General features: G+C 38.3%; 1 protein-coding gene across 1 annotated transcript in view; it reads right to left on the bottom strand.

Moving 5' to 3' along the window:
* Nucleotides 1–941: 941 nt before the first annotated feature.
* ABCC4 (ATP binding cassette subfamily C member 4 (PEL blood group)) overlaps nucleotides 942–26,797 on the bottom strand; it is a 157,041-nt gene continuing 131,185 nt past the window's right edge. Inside the window, exons 29-31 of the mRNA XM_086771389.1 lie at nucleotides 25,509–25,614; nucleotides 10,179–10,313; nucleotides 942–5,374 (exon numbers count right to left, since the gene is read on the bottom strand). Coding sequence (XP_086627515.1) covers nucleotides 5,267–5,374; nucleotides 10,179–10,313; nucleotides 25,509–25,614 — 349 coding nt within the window. The 3' untranslated portion in view covers nucleotides 942–5,266. The remainder of the gene's footprint in view (nucleotides 5,375–10,178; nucleotides 10,314–25,508; nucleotides 25,615–26,797) is intronic.

The following is a 26,797-nucleotide window of genomic DNA, read 5'->3' as shown; positions in this document are numbered from 1 at the left end:
TTCATAAAACGCATCTTTGGCTTTGCTATTTATCAGCAGCTCCCTTTCAGGAGCGCAAACAAATCTACCTCACCCATTTCTGAGAGAGAACTGTTGTATTAACACAGGAGCACACAAATTTGGTGCATACTGCACACACCACAAGTGCGCTGGTGCTGGGACAACCTATGCCAAATTCACTTACAGGCAGTTCAGATGGCCACATAGAGGTTGTGAGGTAGACTTCTGGTAGAAACATGAGACATTTTTAACACATATTCCAGCATCATGTTATACAAGGACAGATAACAGCTCCTGCTCCATCAAGTCCTGGAACTTGCTGCATTGGGAGATTATTAACAAACACACAATTCATTTTGTACTAAAAACTTGCATCAGAGCAGCAGATTTAAGTGCTTGAGATACTTAGCAGACATAAGGAGAAACTTTGAGCAGTTTTCAGAAACAAGGTGGTTTAGAGTGTTTTGTTAAATTAAGCAAGAAACTCATCAGAGAGAAGGACAGAATTAAGAGATGACACCAGATTTTGCAATTGTGCTGCTAACCCACTTTGCTGCTGTGTCCATTAACCTTCCACCTTTTGGCTGCCCAGTCCATTGAGCTTGCCAGCTGCTTGAGGCAGAGAACGTACCTGACCTGCACTTGTGCAACTGCAGTGGTTATTCCATGACAATTTTTGAAAATCTATTTGGATTACTCTTTACCTCTTGACATTGAAGCAAAAAGCTTGATAATGTGACCTGAGAGATCTCAGACGACTGGTAAAATCAAGCTAGAATGTATTATTCTGTGTTATACCTCTAATGGAGGATTTTCAGCTTGTGGAGTTGGCGAGGCCACCAAGAGTTGTTTGGAGATTTCAGGAACGATCTGACTTAGCTCAGCCCCAGCATTTCTGCCTTCAACCACACATTCATAACGATGACAAACTTCTGCATGCTTCTGAGAAACGCCTTTTATTGTATGACAGGAGTTGTCATGTGAACGTCAACAAAAGAAACCATTCCATAGCAATACCAAAATCAAATTATTACACATATGCAAAAACCAAAACAAAACCGGAGTTAGAATGATGAAAAAGTAGTGCGCCGTTACACAATGTAAAACATACAGAAAGCCACATTCTTCTGCTAAAGTGTCAGATGCTCATCACCATCATAGGAAATTAGTGATTCCAACTCTTTCTCCCTTCCTCGCCCCCTCCAAAAGAGGCAAACTTTGAAGTGAGATATTTTGAAGGGTCAGATTAACACAAAAAGCAGCATTTCCAGGGAAGTTTCTAGACCATTTGGATCTTTTTGTCCCCTTCTAACTCTTTTTGCAATCTTATTTTAAACACATATTGGGAAGGTTAAAAGAAACTGCCAACATCACGTTAGCAATCAGCATTACTGATGTTGGTCAGAAGAAGATCTTCTCTCTTCCAAAGGGCAGTACGAATGGTACTGCAAAGACAATGCCTATCTGGCAAATGAGCTCTGGTTCAGTTCACTTAAGAGAATTTTGCCCTTAAAATAATCAAAACACGAGATAACTTATCCTTGAGAACTGTATTTGTTTCGACTCTTGCAGTGGTCTTTTGAGGAGGATACCAAAATGAATGTCTGAAGAACAACTCTAGAGAAGTAGAGGCTGTTCCTAGTCCTTTACACCAAATAAACAACAGTTCTGTAACTGAAGATTTTCAGTATTACTGTATAAAATTATCTTTATTAGAAACAAGGCTCTGGATAAGGCACCTCATGGTGAAGAAATATTTCAACGGCTTGAATAACTCAGGAGACTGAGTTCTTTTTCCAAGATCCCCAGGAAGGAATGTAGCTTATAGTAAACAGCTTTGCTGTTTCCCAATAAAGCATGAGAATTTTCAAAGTGGAAGTTTAGAACTATTTGAACTTCTCTTTAAAAGGAAACAAAAAGCCACTTTGCCGGAAAGTGTCCATTTAAAAGAGCAAGACTTTCACCAAAGGATGGCCTTTCTCATCCCTGATCTGAGTTTTGCCATTCAGGTACATGGCACTTTTTTTACTCAACTGAAATGAAACGTGTCTGTCAATCTTAACCAACAGTCATCTAAACAAGACAACTAACAACAACAAAACCAACAAGAGAATCTAAAAAACAATTTTCTGATTAAAATATTTTTATTACTTTAAGCTGAAAAGATGGCTATAATGCCAAAGACAGATACGAACGGCTTGCTATCAGTTGTTCTACTCAGCAATTCATGGGTTTCGAGTGTTATTTTGTGAAAAATTAGTTTTCTCTTATACTGGTATTTGATACCTAGAGCCAGTAACATCCTGCCAAAACATGTGAAGAAGCAGAATCAGCATTTTCAGAGATACCTAACATTTTTGTGCACATTCAAAAAGCTACAGGATCAAATTAATTCTAGCTCATAGACTGATAGCTAGATCTGTCAGGGTCTCATACCAGTGAGTCTGCAGCAGCCAGCGTTTTGGAGCTCTGCTCTGAAATATAACTTACCACTGATTCATTTCAGAGCTGAAATGAACTAAAACTGTAATTATACCCTTGGTTTACGCATGCATATCTCCTTGGCTGTGACAAAAAAAAAAATATAAACTCAAGGTATATGGCCAGTAGAAAGTCCTGTTCTCTTTGAGTATTTAAAAGTCTCCGTGTATTATACACCATACTTACTCTCTTGTAAAAATGAACTATTTAGAAATCAAGAGTTCACTATGATAAAACACAGTTAGACTCTGGATATGTCCGCACTGCTCAATAAAAAAGGTAACTAAAGGAGCTCAAGCATCAGACTCTATTAAGTGTCTACATTGGCATACTTGCCAGCTCACCCTAGCTCTATTTTGGACCACTCTAGCAAGGTCTCTCCACGAGCAGAGTTTGGACATGGTCCACAACATGGATCCCTTCTCAAAAAGCAGTTAACAGACAAGACCATGCAAGGTTAAGCTTTCTTCAGGCTACAGAGCCCCCCAGCATTATCCCATGTGACTTTACGCTTCTCTACATCTTCACGTACCTCTGCAACACACACATCACTCTACTGAGCTGCAGAATAGCCCTATCCTTATTTCAGACAGTTCAAACTGAAAAGGAAATCCCAACAAAACACACTAGATGATAATTGTGTGCCAGGTCCATAAGTGGACTGCACAAGCCCGGAGAAGATCAAGGGCCAAGTGAGAGAGAAAAGTGGCTGTGGCTGGTGTGCTCTAAGAATGATTAGCCCTAAGTACTGCTTACATGAGCCAATCTGTGCCACATGGCTTTGGGGACAAGCAACTGTCCCTGACCATCTGCTATTTAGCACCAGATGTAGCATAAGCCTCATGCTGTGCATCACTGCACAAAGTTCAGTTACACTGATATCAAAGGGATTTCTTACAGTGCAAGGTGCTCACCACAGAAGTGTCATGACCTGCCAAAAGAAAGCTAGGGACAGGAGCATTTCATTTTGTAACTTCCTGCTAACGACAGAAGAGGATGTTACCAGCAAAACCAGATGCCTGATGTTTATTCTTTCCCCCTGCCCACCAGAGGAAGCTGGCTGGTGGCACTGCAGGTAGCAAGAGGTCCTGCCCTCTCTCCCAGGAGCTCACAGCAGGACAGCGAGCCTCTGAGCCTCGCTGCAGGGAAGACGCTGCAACAGGGGACCCAGGATTCTGCCTCTCACCCCTGGGCTGACTCCTGCGCAGGACAGAGTCATCCTAGGTGAACTCTTGTGCTGAGGCACGGGCTTTGGCCTCAATTTACTTTCCGATAAGGAGAGAGTAAGTTTGTATTTGAATCAATAACTTGCCTGAAATGAGAAACACTTGTGTTTGCCTTACTTTTAGACCACTGGGTGAACGCTGGGTAAATAACATTTGTCTTCCAAAGGTAACAGCAAGCATCTTTAGTATTTTTTTTAAAAGCACAGCATTTTCCATGTCCTGAAGAGACCTGCTGCCTTTTAGTCTCTTCTGTGCCCTTTAGACAGTAAAATGAACAGATTTATTTTCTGCCGGACCTCAAAGAGTAGGTATCTCACTAAATACAAAAAAAACCTGAAGCAGCATAGCACTTGCTTGAGTTTTTTTTTTAAGCATGGGAATAATGCCTTTGTGTTGAAGTGCTTTGCTGAATCAGGACATAATTTAAGAATACCGATCCCCTCTCTCACTGCATTCCTCTCACTACCAGCAGCAGCCATTCAAAACTACAGGTTGTACTTTCCTACCTATTTTGGTAGGATTGGAACTTCAAACGGCTCAAGTTCAACAGAACCTCTGATGCAAAACTTTAAATATACTAAGGTTAAACACTTTTAACAAATATTTAATGAATTTGTTGTGTACCCTGCAGTTACAGCTTTGGCTTGAAGGCACAAATATTAAGGCACAATAAATGCAAATAACGTATACATTTCAATGTGTTGTGTTGAAGATAACTTTATACTACACGGTATTTAGGTATAACGACATGTCATTCAAATGTTTCCTCAAGTTATTTTAATACCTTTTTTTCTTTGATAACCTGGATAAAAAAAAAAAGGAATGTATGTTAAATTATTTAAATATTTCTTCAGTGCAAATGTGGTAAATTTCTTCTAAAGTATAGAAGATTGAGACTGATTTTTCAGCATTTGGATTTTAGCAAAATAAAACTAATATTTACATTCATCTTGAACAGCATCATTTGAATTATTTATAAAAAAAATATATAGTACTTTTTGCTATCAGAAAGAAAAAGTATTTTTGGCTTGTTCTTTTTTCTACCAACCTGCATAGCTACTTATGAAAGGCAGAAGGACAGATACATTAGGCGACTAAGTTGTACACTACTGAATCTGCTATTTAGACATAGCTGTAGTGCTAAAGAGACACTGAAAAAATTTTGGTTTTGCTTGCTCACAAAGTATTTCCAAAAGAGAAAAAAGATGCATTCCAATTTTTTTTTTGAGTAAGCTCCACATACGCACCCTAGACCTGTTAGGTGTCCTGCACCTGTTTAAATAAAAGAGATCTTTACCACATAACTTTCAAATAAAAGCTGAGTCTGCCTAATTTTCTTGGCAATACAAACATAATTAGTTGGAAAGGAAAACATATTGCACTGAAATTAAAGAAAGAGGGACAGTAAAAATTTTCTTCTTAGTATTAAATAGGAAGGATGTCCAGTGCAAAGAATCGCCCCCTCCCTTTCCTCTCCCGTTGACACTTGCAAACATTGTCACTGAGTTTAGATGATCTCAGGTTTACATTCTATGGAAAACAGTTAGAGTTATTAGGAATCACAGTGCAGTTTCGGTTATGCACAATCCTGAGGAAGGATCCAAGGAGGAATCTGTGGCAAGCTGACCATTCTGAACTACTTCTGGGTAATTCTTGCTGAAGTACACCTAGGAAAAAGATCAGATTCTGTGAGTAATTACACATCAAGCATCTTTTAGTTTCAAATAAAATTTATGGAGATAAACACAGTAGAGATAAATACGTCTCCTTAAGAAATCCTAACAAGAACTTCAGGTTAATGGCATCCAGTAACTGTGTGTAACTGGAAAATTAGTAAAATTATGATACCATTTTACATTATAAGAAAGTGTGAGAAAAATCCCACACAACCTGTAGATCCACTTGAATTCAGGTAATTCAGATAAATAGATATGTTTTATCACTTTATATTAAACTGATAAGTAAAATCATTTTACTAGCTCAAAACATGGAGATAAATTAAAAACAGGATGACAAAGAACCTGTGAAATCTTGCGTCTGCACAAGGCTTTCTCATTTTCACACATAAAATGAACACAATGGATTTGGATGTTAATATCAGGTTGTAATCCCTATATTTTACAAACTGTGATTGACAACCATTGAAACTTCAAGGTATACGTATGAAATATCCCAGCGTTTAATTTGTGCTGCAGAGCAGTTATAGGGCCTATAGAAATGTGATCTCTGGATAGCGAACCACAATAATGAAAGAAGAAGCAAAAGCTTTAACAATGACTCAACCAAGCAACTTCTCTAAAATGTAAGATGATACCAAATAATAGGACAGTTCTTTGCCCAGCCTTTGAGTTCCTGAATTCTACCAATTTCTAGCTCAACTAGGAGAGATACAGGTTTCCTGATAAATGTATAATCAGAACATAAAGGAAATGAAATGCTGTCAAGTTTCACTGTTCCACAATCATCAGTTTTTAGTAGCTGTATCATATCTCTGTTCCCTGACAGATGCGCATAACAAAATGAAATAATGTCAAGACTTGTGTGCTCTTATCTAAAAATGTGTTTGGGTGAAAAAGGACTTCAAATGCAATTTTTTTTCAAAGAAGAATGTGAAAAGTTTTGTTTGAGCCTTTAAAAACAGAAAATACACTATCTTTCTGAAGCTGACACGTGTCACGAGTTAGGTCTCATAGTCAGATTGCTTTGACTACAGCTTATGAAACATTTCTCCAGTTTATATTTGAAAGCGTTGTCAACAAAGTTCAGTTTGTTTGATAATAATGTCCTTTCCGGATATATGAATACATATATAAGACACATGGGATAAAAAAGAAATAGTCATTGTATAAAAACATTCCTGTAAGTATCACTGTCGTCTTTTGTGCGCACACACACTAACGCAGGATATATGCATCTTTACAAGTTTCAAAGAATATTAAGGTTTGATTTGAATCAACAAAAAAAAATGGAAGTCCCGTCAAGAGGCATTCCTCAGTAACCAGGCACGATCGGATGCAACGGAGGAAAGTTAATCAGGCGCTTGCCTGCACACACGCTGCAGAGACGGCAGCACCAGTTGTGTATTCCCATCCCGTTCCTGGGTTAAAACATAAAACTTTGGCATACTTTTCATGCAGCTTTTGAATGTGAATTTTTTTTTTTTAAAGTTGATAGAAAACCTTGGCACATTACTAGAGACGTAATGAAATGGCAGATGCTTTTCAACTGTCTCATTTCAATTCTTCCCCTGAGCCCAGTCCCTCAAGATATTAAATGCCCAAGTCTTTACACAAGTTTCTTCCACTGCCAACAGAGCTGCAACCTTTTTAAAAGTAATCACTCAGGTGAGATAACACCTAGGATTTTAATATTTACACATCATTCATAGCTTTAAAATAAAATAACCCTTATTTTTCCCTCAAAGTACTCAAAAACTGATTGACAGAAAACCAGCCCTATCCTGATGCCACCAAATTGTGCGGAAAAGCCTCTCTCAATGCTTCCAAGGCCACAGGAGAACACACAAACTTTTGTTTCTCTGAATAATAGAGTACTTTTTTTCCTTTTGAACTGTTTAATGACTATTTCTCACTTTCCCATAGGGTTTTCTTCTAATAGCTCGTAAACTGAGCAAAGATAAAAACCCAGCCTTACAATCCCAAGCACAACTCTAACGTAGTCAGGCTCACAAGCTAGTTAATATACACTCAAGCAGTCTCCAATTTGACTCGTGCCCATGCTGTTTTCTTTGATATTCCCACAAAAAATGAGGACACTGAGCGACCAAGAGAGACATACAAATAGCTACGTTGGATCAATTTGGAAGTCTGAGCTAAGGTTCCAGCAATAGCTTGATCTTGCAATGCTTAGCTGAGATGGCCATGAGATTTTTTTAAAAACTAGGTTTCTTCATGAATGTCCAAACTAGTCTTCCAAGTTAAGGTGTGCAGTCCCTCTTCATTTTCACTTGAAGGATATATGCAGAATCCATAATGTTCCAGAAAATCCATTTAAAGTCTCACCTTACTGAAAGAAGCTCTTGCAACAAGTTTGTTCTGCACAAGATTCAGGTCCAAAATGCAATAAATCAAATAATCATTGCCAAAGCATGGCCACATTCCAAACAATTTTACTTAGCAACCCACTGTAACGCCTTTTGAAAAGTATGTTTATATGCCGTATTACCATTTCTTTTTATGTGCAGCATGCTGTTTTTCAACAACAGAAAAAAGCTGTTCTCCATAAAACCAGTTCTTAGTAACCACAGTAGGAATGTATGAGACCAACCAACAGCAATACATGTAACAGACTTGCCAGTGCAAAAAGAAAAGCCATCAGAATCAGCTCTTCTGACTAAGCAACTTCTCTGAAAGTACGCATGAAGCACAAGGGACAGCAATAATGAAATCTGAATTAATGTCCAAGTCCTTTAAACAGAAAGGACTGTAGCTGTGCTTCTGGGTAGCTGCTGACTGGAGATACAGTCTCTCGATTCCCATATTTTTGGGCTGAGTGTGGATAAGCACCATACTTTGCATTCTTGGCAGATGCTAAAGCTTGTATCTGCCTTCTAGCCTGGGAGTTAGCAAACTTTTTCATCAAACCACATTTCAGCAGAGACTGGTTCCTGGAACTCTTCCCTTCCTGTACAAAATCACATAACATTGATGTGGTAACTGCAGATGACTATATGGGCAAGTAACATCAGGCAATTATTTTTATATATTTTGAACTATCCTTGAATGCAATTGTGCAATTGGCGAGGGCTGCAGGGAAGGAAGAAGAGACAGCATGACATGGCTAAATCTCTACAGATGACAGCTGGACAGCCTCACCTCTTGCCATTCCAAGGACCAAACCTTAGGAAGCTGGCCTTCACTTTACAGACAAGCACTGGTCATAAGAATTTGAAAATATCCTTTGAAACATCATTTATATAACCTCCAGACTGTCACACACAGACTATAAAAAACCATGGCTAACCCATGCCTTTCTAGTAATAAAACATGAAGCTACATTGCAGCAATGGAGAAGGACAGCAGGACTCATTACATAGCCTAGTTAAGGACAAAGCTGTTTCCTCAGTTCTGCAACTAGTGTCACACATTAATTTACAGTGTACGCTCTGAGCTACAAAGCTTGACTTGAAAAACTCTTTAAAAATAAAAAAAAGGAGATTTTAGTAACTCTAAAAAAATTCTGAAGAACAGACACAGAAGTCTCTTTCCTAACCTTCAAAAAGTCCAGTACAATAGCCTCCATGACAGCAGCACAATTTTTCATTTTTTTTTTAACAGCTTGTGAGAATGCGTCCATTTTTACTAGGAAATAGCCAGGCACCTGTCATTTTGTCTCCTGTCTTTATGTGTTGCTTCCTGCCTATTTCTCTCCTGTTTCCCCAGGGAACACTTTGGACTTTGTGTTCCCTAGCTCTGCTCTGTGCATCCAGCAACTTAAGGAGAGGAAAGCACAGAGGCTAGAGAGAAGATCTTTGCCTCTTGTCTTGAAAAGGCTCTCTTAGGTCTCTACATGCCTAATACCAGTGCCTTACTTGCCTGCTGAAAGTAAAGTTACATGCCTATGAAGCAAGTTGCCGCCAAACTCAACTGAAACAGTGCTGAAACTTCATCGGCATTGAGAGAAATAAAACCTTGATCTGGACATCCTGTGTGGTAAATTACCAAGAAAAAAAGAAATCAAGCCAAAAAGCTAGTCAAAATGAGTTCCTCAGAGGTCATTCTTTTACCTTCTTATCTCTGCTTCAGCTTTCAGTCTGAAAAGTGGAGATGATATAGCCTCACCTCAGAGGCGTATTATCAAAATTAAACCCTTGATTAAACACTTTGATTGCCAGAGGAATGCTCACAATTACATTAATAATTCTGTACTCAGAGTAGGATTTGAATAGTAAGTAGTAAACCAGGCACAGAGCCTTGTAGGGAACAAGGCGGCAACAAAACATTCAACAGCTGTTTCTTAATTGAGCCCTGCTTATCCTACATGCAGAACAGAGCAAGGGTGCAAGAACAAAGCGATAGCACAAAAATAAGAATGTGATCACACATAATATAATGCACAGGTACTGAACCTCAAACTAAAATTTGATGGGCCCTCTTAAAAATATAGAAATAATAGAGAAGTGTTGGGCTCTGCAGCCTTAACATGTTTTATAGCAAGTCTTTATAAGATCAATGCCCAGCATAGGTGAGTATGTAATACATTATTTACACATACGGTTCTGTGTACACACAGAAGGATGCAAGAAATCCAGTCTTTCAACCTGGGGTACATAAATACACTTATCATTTGGAAGTCTGGGTATATCCCTCTAAAAGAAGCACTGAAAATGATGGCTTTGCTTTACAAAGGCAACGGATTATTTAGTGGAAGGCTTACTATAATACTGAATATGCCAACTTGAGCTAAACAAACTGCAGAGACAAACTTAATTAACAATTCTTCTAAAATTACCCGTTTTGCTGTTTCAATCAGAGAAGTCGCTTCAGTCTTTCCCACTTGTTGCACCATTTTGTAAAACAAGCCATCTTGTTCTTGCAGCAGAATGTAAGGTTCACCATATTCTTTCAGTCTTCCAGCATCTAAAACCTGTTAAATCAGCAGAAACCAAAATATTAACACAAGAAATTCAAAACCAAATGTTAGAGACTATAAGCAAGAATGTATGCACTAAGTGCTAAGATGAATTTTGTATCCTGAAAGTGAAATAAGTCCTCTCCAAACAAGCATAGCACTTTTTCAGTTTATAGACCTGTTGTACAATTTTAGACGGCCCTACAGCCATTCCACCTATAGGAATCCAATGCAAAGTTATGCAGAATATGGAAATACAATGTTTGTGAAGCCCACAAAGCAGATTATAAGACTCATAGTGTAAGAAAGAAACAAAGAGGTCTAAACTGGGCTCTGAAGTAAACAGCTGTGGGTAAAAACCACGCAATAACCACCAAGACGGTTAGGGGAGAACAAGTACGTCTTTTGGATTAGAGGAGGTGAAGATGCAATTAAAGAAAATGAGGGTGTTGCTGAAAAGATAAACAGTTTCTTGCATCAGTTTTTTTGCCAACTACGTATTAGAAAGATACTTACCCTGAACCTATTCTTTCTACATAAAAAGATGAGATGCCACTGGGGACATAGGTACCCAAAGAGAGGAGGGGAGAAGGAGCAAAACAACACAGAAATTAAAAAGGCATTAAGTGAGTAAGCCACAAAGAATATATACAGTCAAAACTATTAAAGAATTTAAGAATAAGCTGATTGAACCTCTAACAAAATATTATTATACTACTGTCACTTTTTTTTTTTTTTAAGGACTGCATGGTAGCAAATACTGCACTTTCATTCTGAAAAGCCTTATGGGATTGTTCAGGGAACTTTTAGACCAGCATACATGTATTTTAGATAAGACAACAATTTAGTCTAATCAATCATTAAAACATAAGTAGAAAACACATAGATCACAGGTAGAATTTGTTCTCCACAGTTTTAGCAGAAGTAAATTGTACCTCACAAATCTGATACAATTCTTAATGCACCAGGAAAAAAATAAAGGAGAAATGGTTTATCTGGATTTCCAGAAAGATATCTGGTGTAACTAAATAGCTGTGCTACAAGGGACAAAAATTTTTCAATAACTTGGACAAAAACCAGAGATTAGAAATAAACAGTGCCTTTTTCCTTGTGGAAAGCTGAACAGGTAGGAACTGGTGGGAACCACATCGTTCTGGAGGATGTGGTAGCTACACATGTGTTAGTTATCAGAAAAAAAAAAAGACTTATCAGAAAAGTGACAAACCTGCAAATGACACAAAAATGTGTGGGTAAGTCTAGACCAGAGGAGATTCAGATACACCTAACTAACCTAAGAGAATGAGAAACATAATAGCAGGGAAAAGTCAATATTGACAAATGCAATACACTCAAATACTTAACTGGCTTATAAATTAATGGTATTGACTCAAGAAAGAGATTTGGGTATCAGTCTACAAGTTCAGTACTTTAGTCCATGTGTAGGAGCAGTGAAGTTAAAAAAAAAATAAAAGAAAGAAAAAGAAGCTATGTGAGAAAAAAAATAATTCAGAAAATATTTTTGTTCTTATATAAATAAAAAACTGAATACACATGGTATATTATTGAAAAAGACACTGCCACAACAAAGGGACTTCAAGGACACGTAATCAAGACATAATTGTGGTGTACATACTTGTAAGTTTAAAAAAAAAAAAAAAATCTGAAAAACTGGAGCTGTTGATTCCAGGAAAGAAATTAATAAAAGGTACTATGAGGACAACTTCCAAAATTACAAAAAACAGTTTGCAAACTTCTGTTTGAAACAAGAAACTTAAACAAGTTGGCAGACAAATTCAAAGACCTGTGAGGGAACTTCCAAACGTGCAATTTTTGCCTGCGCAACTCCTTAAAGCAAAACTTCCTGATGGCCAAGAGCCTGGCAGATCTCCAAGTGGCCTGGATCCCTGTCAATGACAAAACCCACGGTGAAGCAGAAGAGCTGAGCTAATCCCTTGCACAGGTGGGAAAATTCCACACTGCCGAGATCGCTGTCAACTTTCTTGACACAAGGGACTCGGCACCAGGGACTCGGCACCAGGGGAAACGCGCCCACTCCTTTGCTTCCAGTTCCATGAAGTACATGGAAACCGAGTAAAGCACCTCAATCAACAACAGCAACATAATTGCATCTAATTTTATAAATTGTATGCACAGAAATCTACAAGAAATTATTAACCACTTTCAAATGCTCACATCTTAGAGCACCTAGCTTATACTATTATTTTCCTTTGCTAGCGTTTTTCAATACTGTTTGGTATACAGCTGAAGAAAGTGCTCGTGGAAAAACTTTAAAATATCAGTAATATTGCACAGCACAATATATAGTCACTTCATATAAAACAGATGCAGTATTTCACTTGCAAAGCTATACTTGCACACGTTGATTTTTCAGTATATTTAGTCCTATCCCATTTAATTTGAATTATTTAAGGATTAATTACAAATATCATTTAAATCACCATCTGTGACATACTGTAGTATATAAAAGTTAAGGACAGGTTCCTTAAAAATGCAATAAATTTATCATATACAGTTCAACATAATGATTAAATTGGGGTACCAAGCATAGGATATCTCTGGGGCCTTGAATAAGTGTAGTTTTTTCAGCATAGCACTAGACTACGTAACCACTCCTTAAGAAAGAAAATAAAAAACATCCTCATTAAACATGTCTCTCACAAGTAAAGAACTACTTTTGTAGAGGGGTTTTTAAAAAAATTTGTTTTACTGCAGTATTCAAATTTTAACATTAATTCTGCAAATATCTGAAAACATCCACAAACATGGACAATCTTCCTCCTCCAGAGAACCTGGGAGGGAAAAAGGAAAAATATTCTTTTTTGACAAGTTTTAAAGAGCCAGGTCCAGAAGATGAACAGATAGAGTGAGCGATTTTTCTAGAGTGTCTAGAAAAATTCCATTCATGTTTTGAACAAATCACTGATCTACGAATATCCTTTTCTTGGGGAATAAAAACAAACACGTGTTATGAAAATAGACAGAACCAACATAGGGAAAACAAGTTGTGTTACTTTTTTAAAAATCTGAAAAAAAAAAAAAAAATTGAACAGACAATATCATTCCTACAACTCAGAAATAGTCTATAAACTCTATTCACCAAGGAAAACAACGTTTGTACTAACTGCTGTCATCTCCGAGACAATGGAGAGAATTCAAGCTGATTTACCTGGTAGTTATACATTTATATACTTATACATTTATTAAAAAGTGCTTAGACAAAGAGATAGGTTCTCTTCTTTGAAGAAATACGTACTGATAAAATTTAAATAAATAAATAGGTACTTTGGCTAAGGCTTTGCATACTCTTACTCACTGACTCCAAGCCAAATTAAAATCATTAGGACTTCAAAAAGCCAGCTAATCATTCAGGAAAGGCGGAATCTGGTGTTTACCAGCCACATATTTTCTGATCAACTTGCATGCAGTGCTTATCACTGCGTAATACGACCGAATCGAACCCAGATGCGTTCCGAGGCAGTTGTACCAGTGGAACTTGATAGAGAAAAGCCAGGGAAGCCTGCAGCTGGCACAATCAGATCGGCAGAGTGATTGCAGAGGACACATGCAGGAGCGTGGGACTCTGAATGAAACTGGGATTTCATTACAGACCTTATGGCAGATTTTGAGAGAGTGGGGTTTTGGACAAACCATTCAACTTTTCAGATCTTCGGTCTGACGGTTTGTAAAATACACCAAATAAAGCCTCATAATCATTCTGTGGGAGTTAACCATCTGTGAAATACTTAGACAGCCCAGAATAAAATAAAACAAACACAATAAAGCTATATAAACCCCAAAGCAGGCATATGTAAACCAGGGCCAGATTCTCCACCGCCTTGTATTGGCTGTCTCTTTCACATCGCCTGCACTGTTCTTGCCTTTGTAGTCAGATCATTATGACTTCAACAAGATTTTATCAAGTGGAAAAATAACTCCAACAGAACAAAATTTACAAATTTGGCTGTTGGTGATCACACAAAAGAGCACGCAGGAAAGTTCTTATTCAATGGAATTTGCTCACCTTCTTGTGGAAGGTGAAACTACTCTTTACTTAGAGATACCCAAATCACCCTTACTCAAACAGCACTGTTCAGACATTTCATGTTCAAACAGGGCTTAAATGCTGTATTCTTCTTGAGTAAAATCCTCTCATGCCACCTAATTCTACTCCACCTAACATTTCATTCCAGTTGAATACTCTGGAGCAGTGACTACCCAGCATTTTTCATGTTGGGTAGAAGGCAACATACTTTTGAATATCACTTTGACATGGAGGTACAGACTGACATAGAAAGAGTGGGACTGAAAACATGGCAGGGAAGGGGCAGAGAAACAGAAAAGAAATAGTTTAATTTGATTGACCTGCAAAGGCAAACAAGAAAAAAAAGGAGAATTATTAACCATTTAAATGTATTGTTTAAGTTAACTCTAGCTAGCACGGAAGGACTATGTGCCTATGCCACAGAAATCCTGCTGAACTAAATTTGTTTAAGATTCAGCAACTACAAAATAGTTGTCCATTTTCCAGTTGCAAAATTACCCTACCAGGGTATCTACCTCCACTCTGCTTAGGTCCTCCCCACAAAAAACCCCCACACTTTGCAGTATTTACATTGTATAGCCTCATAGTTTAATGTACTAACCATGACAAAAAAACCCCAAACCATAGGAGGGAAGACAAAAAAGAAAACATAAAATGGTGAAAAAGAAAACAGAGATCCATTTCACAAAGAGAGAAGCGAGACAATGCATGATGAGGATGCTACACCAAGACATTCCAGATTCCAGCAGAGACCTAGGCAGCAGAACCAGGACAGCACCTCTTCTCCCTGAACTAATAATCTATATTGTTCTCTTGCACAGGACTTCGAAAAAGCAAAGATTCATTTTGTAAATGAATTTAAAATTGTCTTTGTGGATTAATATACGTAAAAGAAGTGTCATTAGCCACAGAAAGAACATGGACCCTTAAAGACGCTGTAACAAATACCATGTACTTATGGCTATCCATAGACACACACAAAAAAAAGTTCTAAATCCTGCATTTTTTAACTTTCAGCAACAAAAGCAGACAAACCAAGAGAACAATAGTTACAAAACATTCTGAGAAGAAAACAGTCCAAGGTTGGAAGTGTTCAGCAACAGAGGAGGGGGGCATGGGAATTTATTTCAATTATTATTGAGGAATGACTAGTATTCTTATTCACGTTCATCTTCACCATAAAGCCAGAGGGAAAATGGGACATTTAAGAGCTGATCATAAATGTTTTTATTTCCTATTCAAAAGGAAAATAATTCAAGCAAATTATCTCCTAGGGAATACATCTGATTTAATTTAGACTTGGAGAAGACACCACCAAACAACAAAATTATTATTAAAGTTCAAAACTCTGCTAGGAGTACAACTTTGAACAATGTTTTCCTCAGAGAACGTACATCAAGATGATCTTCAATAAAGTCCTGGGAAGAGGAGAATATTCAGGAGATGCTTATAGTTACATCATATTATAAAAAATATATTTACCCAAGACAATACATTGCTTTGTGGGAAAGAGTCAACAGCCTGTGCTCCAGTTGGCATTAAGTTCAGATGCAAGCATGTTCTCTCTCTTCCGTTTCATCATGGTTTGTCAAAACAGATCAGAAACATGTACATACTTCTCTAAATAATCATTTATAAATATCAACCTATCTAAACAGGTTTGTGAACATCGAAGAACATTGAGGCTGCAAAAATAATTCAGGAACAATTTTAAAGTGGTTTTTTTTTTTCTTTTTAAGGGATTTTCCATTGTATTTTTTTTCCTTTTTTTTTTTTAATTTTTGGTGGTGGAGCTTTGTTTAGCTGTCTTGGTTTGTTTTTTTTTTTTTGTTTGTTTGTTTTGGTTTTTTTAGTCTTCAGGTTTAATCTAAGCATTCCCCAAGCTTCTTCAGGGCTCCTATACAAATTACCAGTAACTCCAGACAAATTTGGTGTCAAATAATGTACATTTCATACATCATGTGTATAAACAAAGCAGAGCACGCTTTGGCATTTACCTTCTTATAATCTGAATTATTATTTTCAGCCTTGCCAAATATTTCACCTCAGCAGAGCTTAAATGGGCTTTAAAATGCCGAAACTGTCTCTGGTCACTGGGATTTGACATGTACCCCCTGCCTGCCTTCCCCACATCACAGAAAAGGCAACTTCAGATATCTCGTTCTGTACCCAGACACAGTGGATTTCTTTAAAGTGGAATTATTCTTGAGCTATACCTTAAGGAAAATTGAGCATGCAACACTGGCTGGTATATTGTTCCACATATGAGTTATCTTTACTCTTCTCGCAGAGACTTAAAAATCTACCGTCTTTATCTGATGGCATGCCACTGTAACTGGCTGGAATGTTGTGGGAAAAAAATATCAATTATGTATGTAGTAATGAGTCTTATTCTACTGATAATCATTTGTTATTAACTCTTTCTGTATCTTGTTGGAAGAAAGAAGCCTGTTAACCAGTCACTGCAGATGTTTCTTGGATTGTTCAGTTTCCTCACCGCAAAATATCTGATATACCAGTGCAAGTTCAAACTTTCCCTTGGAGAGTATAAAGGGACCTCATGTCAGTTCTTACCAACAGCTGTACACACTGACAAAACTCTCCCTTGGTCAATCAGTAACGACTGTTTCCACCACTGTAAAGCCACATTTCTCAATCAGCATTGCAGAATGGCTCAAATGTGGCCCCGAAGTGATAGAAGATATGCTTCAGCCTCAGAAATCCCACTCTTTTTTAAGGCCTTTGAGGGTCTTAAGATGTTAGACAAGCTACAAGGATATTACACTTTTCAAGAGGTTAAGCAATATTGTTGCAGATGACTGGGGATGTCTCTTGGTTTTGTCAGTTTCTGATGACAAAAAACTTGTGGCTCAGCTGCCACGCATGCAGTTTTAGCGTGTCAGAAAGTCTCTGCTCAAAGCATTAGTCACTGCATTAGTCATTGGTTTGCTTTTAAATAGTAGTACAGTATTTCTAAGAGAGCAAAAAATCATTCTCTAAGATGGTTTAGTGTTTCTAATATGGTCTGTATTCCATACCACTGTCTTTAAACAAACATGACCTGACCGTCCTGTCCTGGAAACACATTCACACACAAATGCCTCACAGAATGAGAGATCCAGGTTCATCAAACACTGGCTTCACTTCCTGCAGTAATTCAAATCCATCTCCTCATCTGAATGCTCCCAGCCTCAATAATCAGTTGTTTTATTTAAGCAAAACAAGAATCTTGTTGGGCAGCCCTCCTGAAATAGGGAGCTGCTTCTAAGAACTCAAAGATGTCAATGTTTCAGAGAGGTGTGGCTTAAAACTGGCAAAGAGAATCAACAATCCTAGTACCTTTTCAAGCTCATTGGGATTTTGACTCATTTTGGAGACAGCTGTGCCAGATGTGATATTTACAACTGTCATAGACACTTTATTTCAGTTGACAACACTTGCTCTGATACATGACCACGGCACATAGATCAGTATTTCATGCAAAACTTGGCCTAAAAATCAATATATTCTCTTAATGGTAAAGACGCACAAATTACTTAGCTTTGAAAACAATGTGTTCGCTGTTGATATCTGTTGAACTCCATTATTAAATTCCAAGAAAGAACATGGAAGGACCTGGTTTTCTCTTGTGGTTTACTTAAATATCAATTCAATTTCAGAAGATCTGAGAATGGTAGAAATTGCCTTTGTTTATACTCAAAACCAAACAAACCATTTCTGGAAAACCACTTGCTAAACGCTCAGCTCTTACAGAAACTCTGCAGGTCTTGAGTTACCAAATGAAAGGAGAAACCAAATGGTTCCCAGGCCCTTTGGTCTCCATCAGCTGGCCAGATGGGCTCCAACACAGCCAAGAGCCAAGTAGATAGGCTGGCATTAATCACACCCAGCATCTAGCAGAACTGCTTAAAAACTCCAAAGAGTTTCCCCAAAATATTTAGTCAGTCCTTATAGTTAAGTGTTTTGATCTTTGCTAGGTTTTCATGTGTGACTGTTTGGATCCTGAAAATCCAGGCTACCTTATAGACTTTCAGTCACCTTACAGAACACATGCACACAAGCAAAGTTTTTGCTGTGTACATACTGATACTGACATTCAGGCATCCTGAGACCAAGTATTCCTTCCCCTCCCCTCGGCAAGGCATCTTAGCTGCCACCACTAACTTCAATCTTCTGCTCCATGCAGGTCCCCTTCTATGACTATCCTTCATATTCTTATCTTCACATTTCTTTACCTAAGAGACTTTGGTCCCACAGTGCAGCTTGGATTTTTCTTAGTTTGAATAAAAAATAATAAATTTAGTTCTAATATTCTCTAGCCCATATTTCAAGGCAGACTCTTAGTCAATAAAATAGTTTTATTATTGATTGTTGCATTTGACTAATGACAGCATGTGCACAAAAATGAATATAGCAACTTTACTGTGGATTACTGGATTCAGATCCACAAGGTATTTTAAGGTTTTTATGAAGAACGAGGTGCCTAAGTATCTTTGGAGACCTGATTCCTAGTTTTGAAAATTTGGCTTTCATTCAAGCTATTTATTCATCAAGCTCCCTATTCTTTTAACAGAATAGACTTCAATAGCACAAGTATAATATGCAATAATATTTCACCACACTCAGAATACCGGGCTAATATAACATCAAAAATCCCTTCAGCATTCTGCGGAACAAAACAAAACAAAACAAACACCCCACCCCCAACCCCCATTTTTGTACCCTTGCAGTTCTTCTACTTTAGAATTTGGAAGGACTGAACAACAGCTCTGAATGCAGCCCTCATTCTTCATTTCAGAAAGTCTCACGTTTTACCATCCTAGGCTTCAGGAAAATCTGCAGTCTTGCCAACTGACCTGTCTTAGACATTTTATGCACTTGAGGGCCTGTATTTGACAGCAGGTAGCTCTCCACCACAGAAACAGTCCTACAAGATGAGAGATTCAGCACTAATGGCAACACACAGAGATTTCACAGAGAACTGTTCTACAACTAGGACTGCACATTTTCATATCTCGTGACTTGCATAATCCTCCTTAAAGAGGATGTCTAAGATTTGCTGTAAAACACATCAATTTTCCAGTAGTGATATTAAGTGGTAAAAAAGCCACCAAAAGAAGAGCCAACAGACTACAGCATTTATGGCTTTAATTTAGTTCTCCACACCTCCACCTGCAGTGGTCCATCTGAAGGTGGGCCACTGCAGCAAAAGGTCACAGGAAGGTATCAGCAGGGCAGCTAGGGCTCCCCCACTCCTTCAACAGCTCTGCTTCTCACTGGTCTGCAGATTCAGACTCCCTCATGCTTATTCTCCCTCTAGGTCCACAACTCTTAGTTTCTGGCAGCACAATGCTTCAAAAGGAAGGGTGGAGACTGGCCTTAACCACACTGCCCCATGTACGCTGGTGGGTATGGCATCCTCCTGGGAATGGGGAGCGTTGTGTCCCGATCTCCTCAGATAGAGGACAACGCAGAACACAGATTTCTGCACTTCCTGAAGGAATGCTGTCATCCCCGTGCTAAGGAAGGGCAGCATTGCCATCACTATCATGTTCGTTGAGGTGTCTGTTAACACTACTGGATGGATGAAGGATACTGATGTGCAATACTGGGTCAGGTATCAGAAAACCAGAGAGAGACAAGTGCTCAGACCTTGTCTACTACACAGCATTTTCTGCCTAGCTGCAGGTGACTCCACTTTCACTACGCAAAGTGCTTCCATCTCCCTCCAGAGTTTCCCCTTTCCTTTCAAGATGTTTACACCTACTCTTGGTGGACTGATTGCCCTGCTGAGGTTAGATGTTTACAGTACATGAAACACTGTGCCTGATTTATGAGGCTCAGATGTTCCACAACAGCAAATGTAACATAATGTCAGAAAAACGGGAACAACTGAACATGAGAGGCTCACTGGAAAGGTGTGGGAAGTAATTTTCTATTGACCAAAAAAACAACTCAAGTCTGGCTGTGAAGTACATTGTATTGTTACCCTGAATATTAGTCACTTCAGAATGTAACCACAACAGGTTTTCCCATAAATAAATCAAATCTCTTCCCATGATTCTCTTCATCAAAAACTTCCTATTTGAATGACAGTTTTTAATTACTAGATCAAGTTCTTCTTGCATAAAGAGTTTCCATTTCAAAGCAGTACTGCACTGATATGAAAAGTCTCTGAGGAGAAACATCCTTGTCATTGGAAAATGCAAGTTTTGACTACTCTATGGCTTTCCTATAGAGACCATGGCATAGTAAATAGAGCAAACAATTGCATCAGGCTCTTGCCAGATGCATATACTTAATTTGCTACTGATCCACTACATCCTTGGGTGAGCCTCAATTTCTGTATGTTTCTGTTTTCCCCTCTGTAAAAACACAGTTTCCCAAAAGCATTTCTCTACCTGGAGAAGGAAGCAGAGAGAGGGGGAGGAGTCTGTGATGGGGATTTTATGAGATCCCACTGGAAGTCTTGGGAGCGGTGCCTCTTGGCTGCCCCAGGCTGCTCCTGGCTGGGCTTGATGAGCTGCAGATGCAATTTAGGTAAAAGGCCCTCACCCTGTAAGGTGAGGAAAGGACAGGGAAGCAGCTGTTGTGGCAGTGGGGAAGCTGTGTGGAACGAGGGGCCAGTGGAGCAAGCCTGAGCTGAGTTTCTGCCAGAATTTGCCATCACAGAAGAGGCAACTACAGCGTTTATCCCATCCTTTTTCTTCTGTCGGAGAGCAGTGTGGCTGCCTGTGCCAAAGAGCTAAAACGAGTACTGCTAGCACCTGACGGGAGGAGTTACAACTTGGGTTCCCAAAGTAATGAAGAAAAAAGAATGAGAAAATGTCCTATGAGACTCTGGAGCAGCACAGAGGGAAGGAAGAAAAAAAAAAAAAAAAAGAGTTTGAAAACCACTGGATTATAATTTTATGGTAGTATTATTTGATGGCCTGACTTAACAAGTCTTTCCAACTTTGGTTCCAAAGATTGTATGGATACTTCCCTATCTCACCCAGGTGTTTGAAGTTTAATTAATTAATGTTTGTAAAGAGCGTTACAATTTCCAGATGAAAGGTCCTATGCAAGTGCAATGCCGTATTACTCATTGAGGTGATTGGGTTAGAGAGTATCACGTTACACAATACAGCTCTTCCCTCAATGATTTTAAGTGTTTGAAGTTCTGATAAAATGTATTTATCACTAAGATAGATATAATGGAAATACTCTTAAGGTGTGACCTGGATTATGAAACCAGAGGTATGGTTTTGGGAATGGAACAAACGAGAATTAAAACAACTCCCGAGGCCAGATTTGTCTACAGTTGTATAAAATGTATTCTGTTCTTCCTTTTTTTTTCCTCTTCCAGTAGGCTTTTCTTCTCTTCTAAAATAGAACCAGTTATTACGATGGGTGTGAGTAGACATGCAACAGTTCACGTTCAGTTCCTATTTCCATACTCATCCAACGTGACATTTTCTCATTACTTTCTAAAAAATGTTTTCTGTTATTTTTTTTTTCTTTTTTTTTAAATCTTCGGATTAACCCTAAAGGTGAACATTTTCTTTTTGCAAAGTTCTGCTTTAACCAATAATTAAATTAAATTAAATCAAAAGCTTGTGGACAACGCCAAACTGGAGACTGTAGTCAATACACTTAAGACAGGGTGGACATTCAAAAGTATTTAGACCTAGACAGGCTAAAGGAATAGGTCAGCATGAACTTCATGACACTCAACAATGACAAATGCAAAGTCCTGAATCTGGAACAGACTGCATCAGTACCACTTGGGGAGTAACTGCCTGGGCATCAGCTGTGCTGAAAAGGAGCTGAGGTCCTGGTGGGCAGTAAGCAAAACAGGAGTCATGCTGTGTGCCATGGGTATCAACAGGAGTGTAGATCTAGACAATAGCTTTATTCAGCGCTCATCAGATCAGATCTGGAATATGGTGACCAGTTTGGACCTCTCAGTACAAGAAAGATGAGTGTAAATTGGAGCAAGTTCAAAATAGGGTTACCAGGGTGGTCAGCGAACGGGAGCACTTGACTTATGAGGAGCAGCTGATAGAGCAGGCCTTGTTGACCCTGGAGAACAGATAGCTTCAGGGGACTTATCAACAATCTTCCCATACCTACAAGGAAGTTACTGAGAAGACAGATGCAAGCTCTTTAGTAAAATACACAGTGGGAAAACAAGAAACAATTGCCATAAACTGAAGGGAGGCTTCAACTGGATAGAAGGAAAACAAGATCTCATAGCAGATAATTAAGCACTGGGGCAAGGTGCCCAGAGAGACTGTGGAATCTCAGTCTTTCACGGTTTTCAAGACCCAACCAGAAAAAGAGTCGAGCAACCTAATCTGAAATTAGTACTGACCTTGCCTTGAGCAGGAGGTTAGACGAGAGACTTCCTGAGGTTCCTTTCAATCTGATTCAATGGGAAGGAAGGGAAACCCCAGTTTATATTCAGGCTATGTATACTTTTTCAGGAATGGGCTTAGACTTTTGTGATTGAGTTAATAGAGTTGAACAAGTTTGCTCAAAATGAACTGTTTGAAAAATAACTTTACTTATTATTTGTCAAAAGACAATTGTTAATATTCCAATTGCCAGGTTCCATCTTTGTTCTTCCCTCATTTTCTAACAAACTTACCATGATAGCAAACAACAGAGATTTGGGATGGCTTATAAATGAAGGCATTATTGCACCTAGAGATTTTATTTAAAGGAGAAACAAATCCAGAGTTTTTAATAATAGTGGGTAATGGAAGAATAATGCACTTCAGTTTGTGTATTTTTACTCTTAAAAAAGAATTTGCACCAAGTTAAGTTTGTGAATTCTTAAAACATATTATTGACTAAGCAAATTTTGAAATACACTGAAAGCTGTCTTTAGCTGAGCCTTCTAAATTTTTGTGATATGTAAGTTAACAATTAATTTTCCATGAATGCTGTTTTTATTGTTAACAACACTCATTAATAGTTTTCTAGAGGGATATTCTTTTTCCTTGCATTTTCAACATATATTTTTCTTATTCTTCCAAAATTCTGCTATATACCCACTAGGAATTACATGCCTGAGTAAACCAAATAATTAAAAGTGTAACAAAAGCACACCTGCCATAACTCTGATCATACTAAATATGTGATCATACATCTGATCTGTCTGGAAACAGAATCAGTAACTGAATAAGGTTGTAAAGTAAATAGGTTTGTTAAGGGGTCACATGTTGGTTTCCTCTTTTTTTCTGTCCTATGCTTCTCACTCTCCCCTCTCCCCAGAAAATTACAGAAACCTGTAAGAAGATCAAAATGGAGCAATGTAAAAAGATGAACAGTGTTTAAGAGTTACTAATATCTGTGGACTCAAAGGCACATCTTCTTGTAATCTGTGCCTTAATACTCTAAAGAGGTCAAAGGCACTAAAAAAAGACTGTATCAGACAATGTATGAACATAAATGGACTTTTAGGAAACAAAAAAATCTTAATAGTGGCTAAACTGAAATAACATAAGGTTAAGGATAATGTACAGACTCTAAAAATGCAGTAAGAGTAATAATACTGAACATGTTGGTGAGAAGGGCAATTTCTATGCTTTGTTCCAATGATTTCTGGCAAAAAAAAAGTAAACAAAATATCTGGCTTTCATTACAACTGCATGATATTAAAGGTAAAACTAAGAAAACATCTTCATGGAAAGAGCATTCTGTGCATAACATGTTAATGGTAGTTAATGAACCAAAAGCCACAGAAATCCCTTTGGACAGCTAACAAACACACAGAGCTATTAATTAGGTCACAGTTGCTTCCTCACAAGTCTTTTGTTCACTTTAGTTGTAGAAAACACCAGCACATCCATTAGACCTGTGGGGAAGTATTCACCAGTGAAGAAAATATTTATTTATTATATGTTAAACGCTTGCAATTATATGACTACTTATAGCAGTTCTGCTGGTTTCTCTCTTTGTAAGTAAACTATAATCACCCAGTTCACAATCTACTCTATTCTACCACTCACTTCAGTAGATCCAATTGTTTCATTTTGTGTACTTCAGGCAACCATTGTAACTCAATTACAGGTTTTAAAAAATGTTTTGAGCATCCAGTAAAAAAACATGGAAAGAATTAACACGCTTCATTTTCAAAAAACAGAAGTTGAATAAAGTATTTTTTTAAGGTTACCACCGAGATGTGAAGAGTAATTTCTGCTTGCAGCCCAGTTAAATTTGAGTTCCACTCACGAACACAGTTTGGCCGCTATGTCAGTAACTTCATTAACTGGCTGTGAAGAAAATGTTTGCAAAGGGCTCCTGTTCCTACTGCAGAAAATTGCAATACTGCAGGCTGCGCATCATTTCAAGGGCAAAAACCAGCCTGATTTCCTGAGAGCCTAGGAAAGATCATTGCCTTTATGAAAACAATCAGCAAGTATTTCTTAATTTCTATATGTGTGCAATGCACTGTGGGGCAGACAAGATGGCAGAGAGGGTATTTCACAGTGGCAGAGTATATCATTGTTCTGTTGGGAACAAAGATGGCAGAGTGTGCTAGACTGGTAGTGCTTCATCCTTTCTGTCTGAACCTTGCATTAGAAAGCTGGCCCTGTTCATTACCTCACCAGTCTAGTTCCACTACCACCCTTGCCCCAGGGCAGCTGCTGCCTCCTTACCTCCATGTCTCCTGTCCCAGAACCTCTACCACTTCCTCCTCACACATCCCACACCACTAACTATTGTCACTGCCTCCCTCAGCCCACCGAGACTGAATTAATAAACCTGACTGAATCCAGCTGACTCTGTCCAGAGCCTCTTGGGTGTGTCTTCACAGGCTCCTAGTGTTGGCAGAGTTTATTTGCTCAGGTCTGCTGCTGGGCCTCACCTGCAATAGATTTATGCCTCACAGGTCGGAAACCCCAGGGCCAGACAACGTAAGAAGTCTTTTCAGGTCATTACTTCTACAGTTCAATGAGTTGCCAATCACAGTAACTAGGTTAACTAGGAGAAGTCTAAAGTATAACTTAAACCTCTGCCCACTTTTTGATTAAGAAGATTCAAATTTAAGAAGAAAGAGTCAGTAACATTATCCTTCTTCAGGAAAAACAAAAACAAACAAACAAACAAACCCAAAACCCCCAAAAACCCCCAAATCTCCCAGTTAACAGTCTTACCATAATCCTGTCACTGTCAATAATGGTGTTCAAGCGGTGTGCAATGGTCAGCACTGTGCAGTGAGCAAACTTTTCACGGATCGTCTTTTGAATGAATTCATCTGTTCTGAAACACAGTAAGAGCAATGCAGACAAAAATAAGATGTTTGCATAGATAACTGAATGGCAGGCAAGTTTTGTGATTTCATCAAACATGACTGTATAGCAGGAAATATGCTTATGAAGTCATGATAGTGCTTTTTGCTCTTGTTATATTAGATGACTTGGAAGCATGCAATGAAATATACTCCAAAATCCATCCTCTAATAAGAAAAAGAGTTTCCTCTTGCAAGTAGAAGAATACATTTCATTTCAGGAGACTAATTTCCCAGGCTTTGATTACAGAAAGAGGAACATTCTGTAGAATCTGATATTCATAAAGATTTCTACACCAAAAAAGTCTATTCCTACTCATTTCTAAACAAAAAAAAAATATAGCAAATCTTAAGATTTAGTTTGTGCAAGCAATGAAGAAAAGTTGGTGAAAGTAAATATCCTTCATTGCAAATCAACTGAAGAATGAGCACAAGACAGCCCATAACTAAGATTCTTGATTTCAGCTGGAAAAGGGGATTAAATAAAGGAGGTGGTTGGTAAACTAGACCAGGACTGGAGTAGCTCAAGAACCTGAATACCAAAAAAAAACCAAACCGATTTGTCATATTCCATAAATCAAAAGCATTAACTGGAACACACAACCCAAGAAAAGACATAAAGGGTAAACCTACTATATGAATTAACCACCTAAGAAAGGAAATCAGGAGGAAACATAAGACTTGTAAAGAATGAAAACTAAGCTAGAGCACAGGCACTGAAGTACAAGGCTAAAGTGGTAACTGTCACAAACAAAGCTGAGAATCCTGAAAAGGAAATAAAATTATACTGAAAGATACATAAGACACTAAAATGTTCTTCATCTGTATAAAACAAGCATTAATGCAAAAGCAGTGCAAAACCTATAAAACCAGAGATGATTCAAGAAACTAACTGTGCAAGAGAAGCACTGACATCACCTGACTTAAAGCATACCAGTCAGGCTTAAATGGGGAATCTATACAGTCCGATCTCTAGGCAATGAAAGGGGAAAGGCATGGCTGGAAGGTGCACTGGAGCACCTGAATTAGGCAGCCACCAGGTGATGAATGCCCTCTAGAGGCACCTGATAGCCCACATTGCACAGAAAGCTTTGGCTCCCAATCTGGGTGCAAGGCCAGGCCAGGTGAATACTCCCATATTGCCCATCAGCCTTC

The sequence above is a fragment of the Chlamydotis macqueenii genome, chromosome 1, assembly GCF_036417535.1.
Source record: "Chlamydotis macqueenii isolate bChlMac1 chromosome 1, bChlMac1.mat, whole genome shotgun sequence".
Taxonomy (NCBI): domain Eukaryota; kingdom Metazoa; phylum Chordata; class Aves; order Otidiformes; family Otididae; genus Chlamydotis; species Chlamydotis macqueenii.
This window is presented reverse-complemented; position numbering and strand designations above follow the sequence as displayed.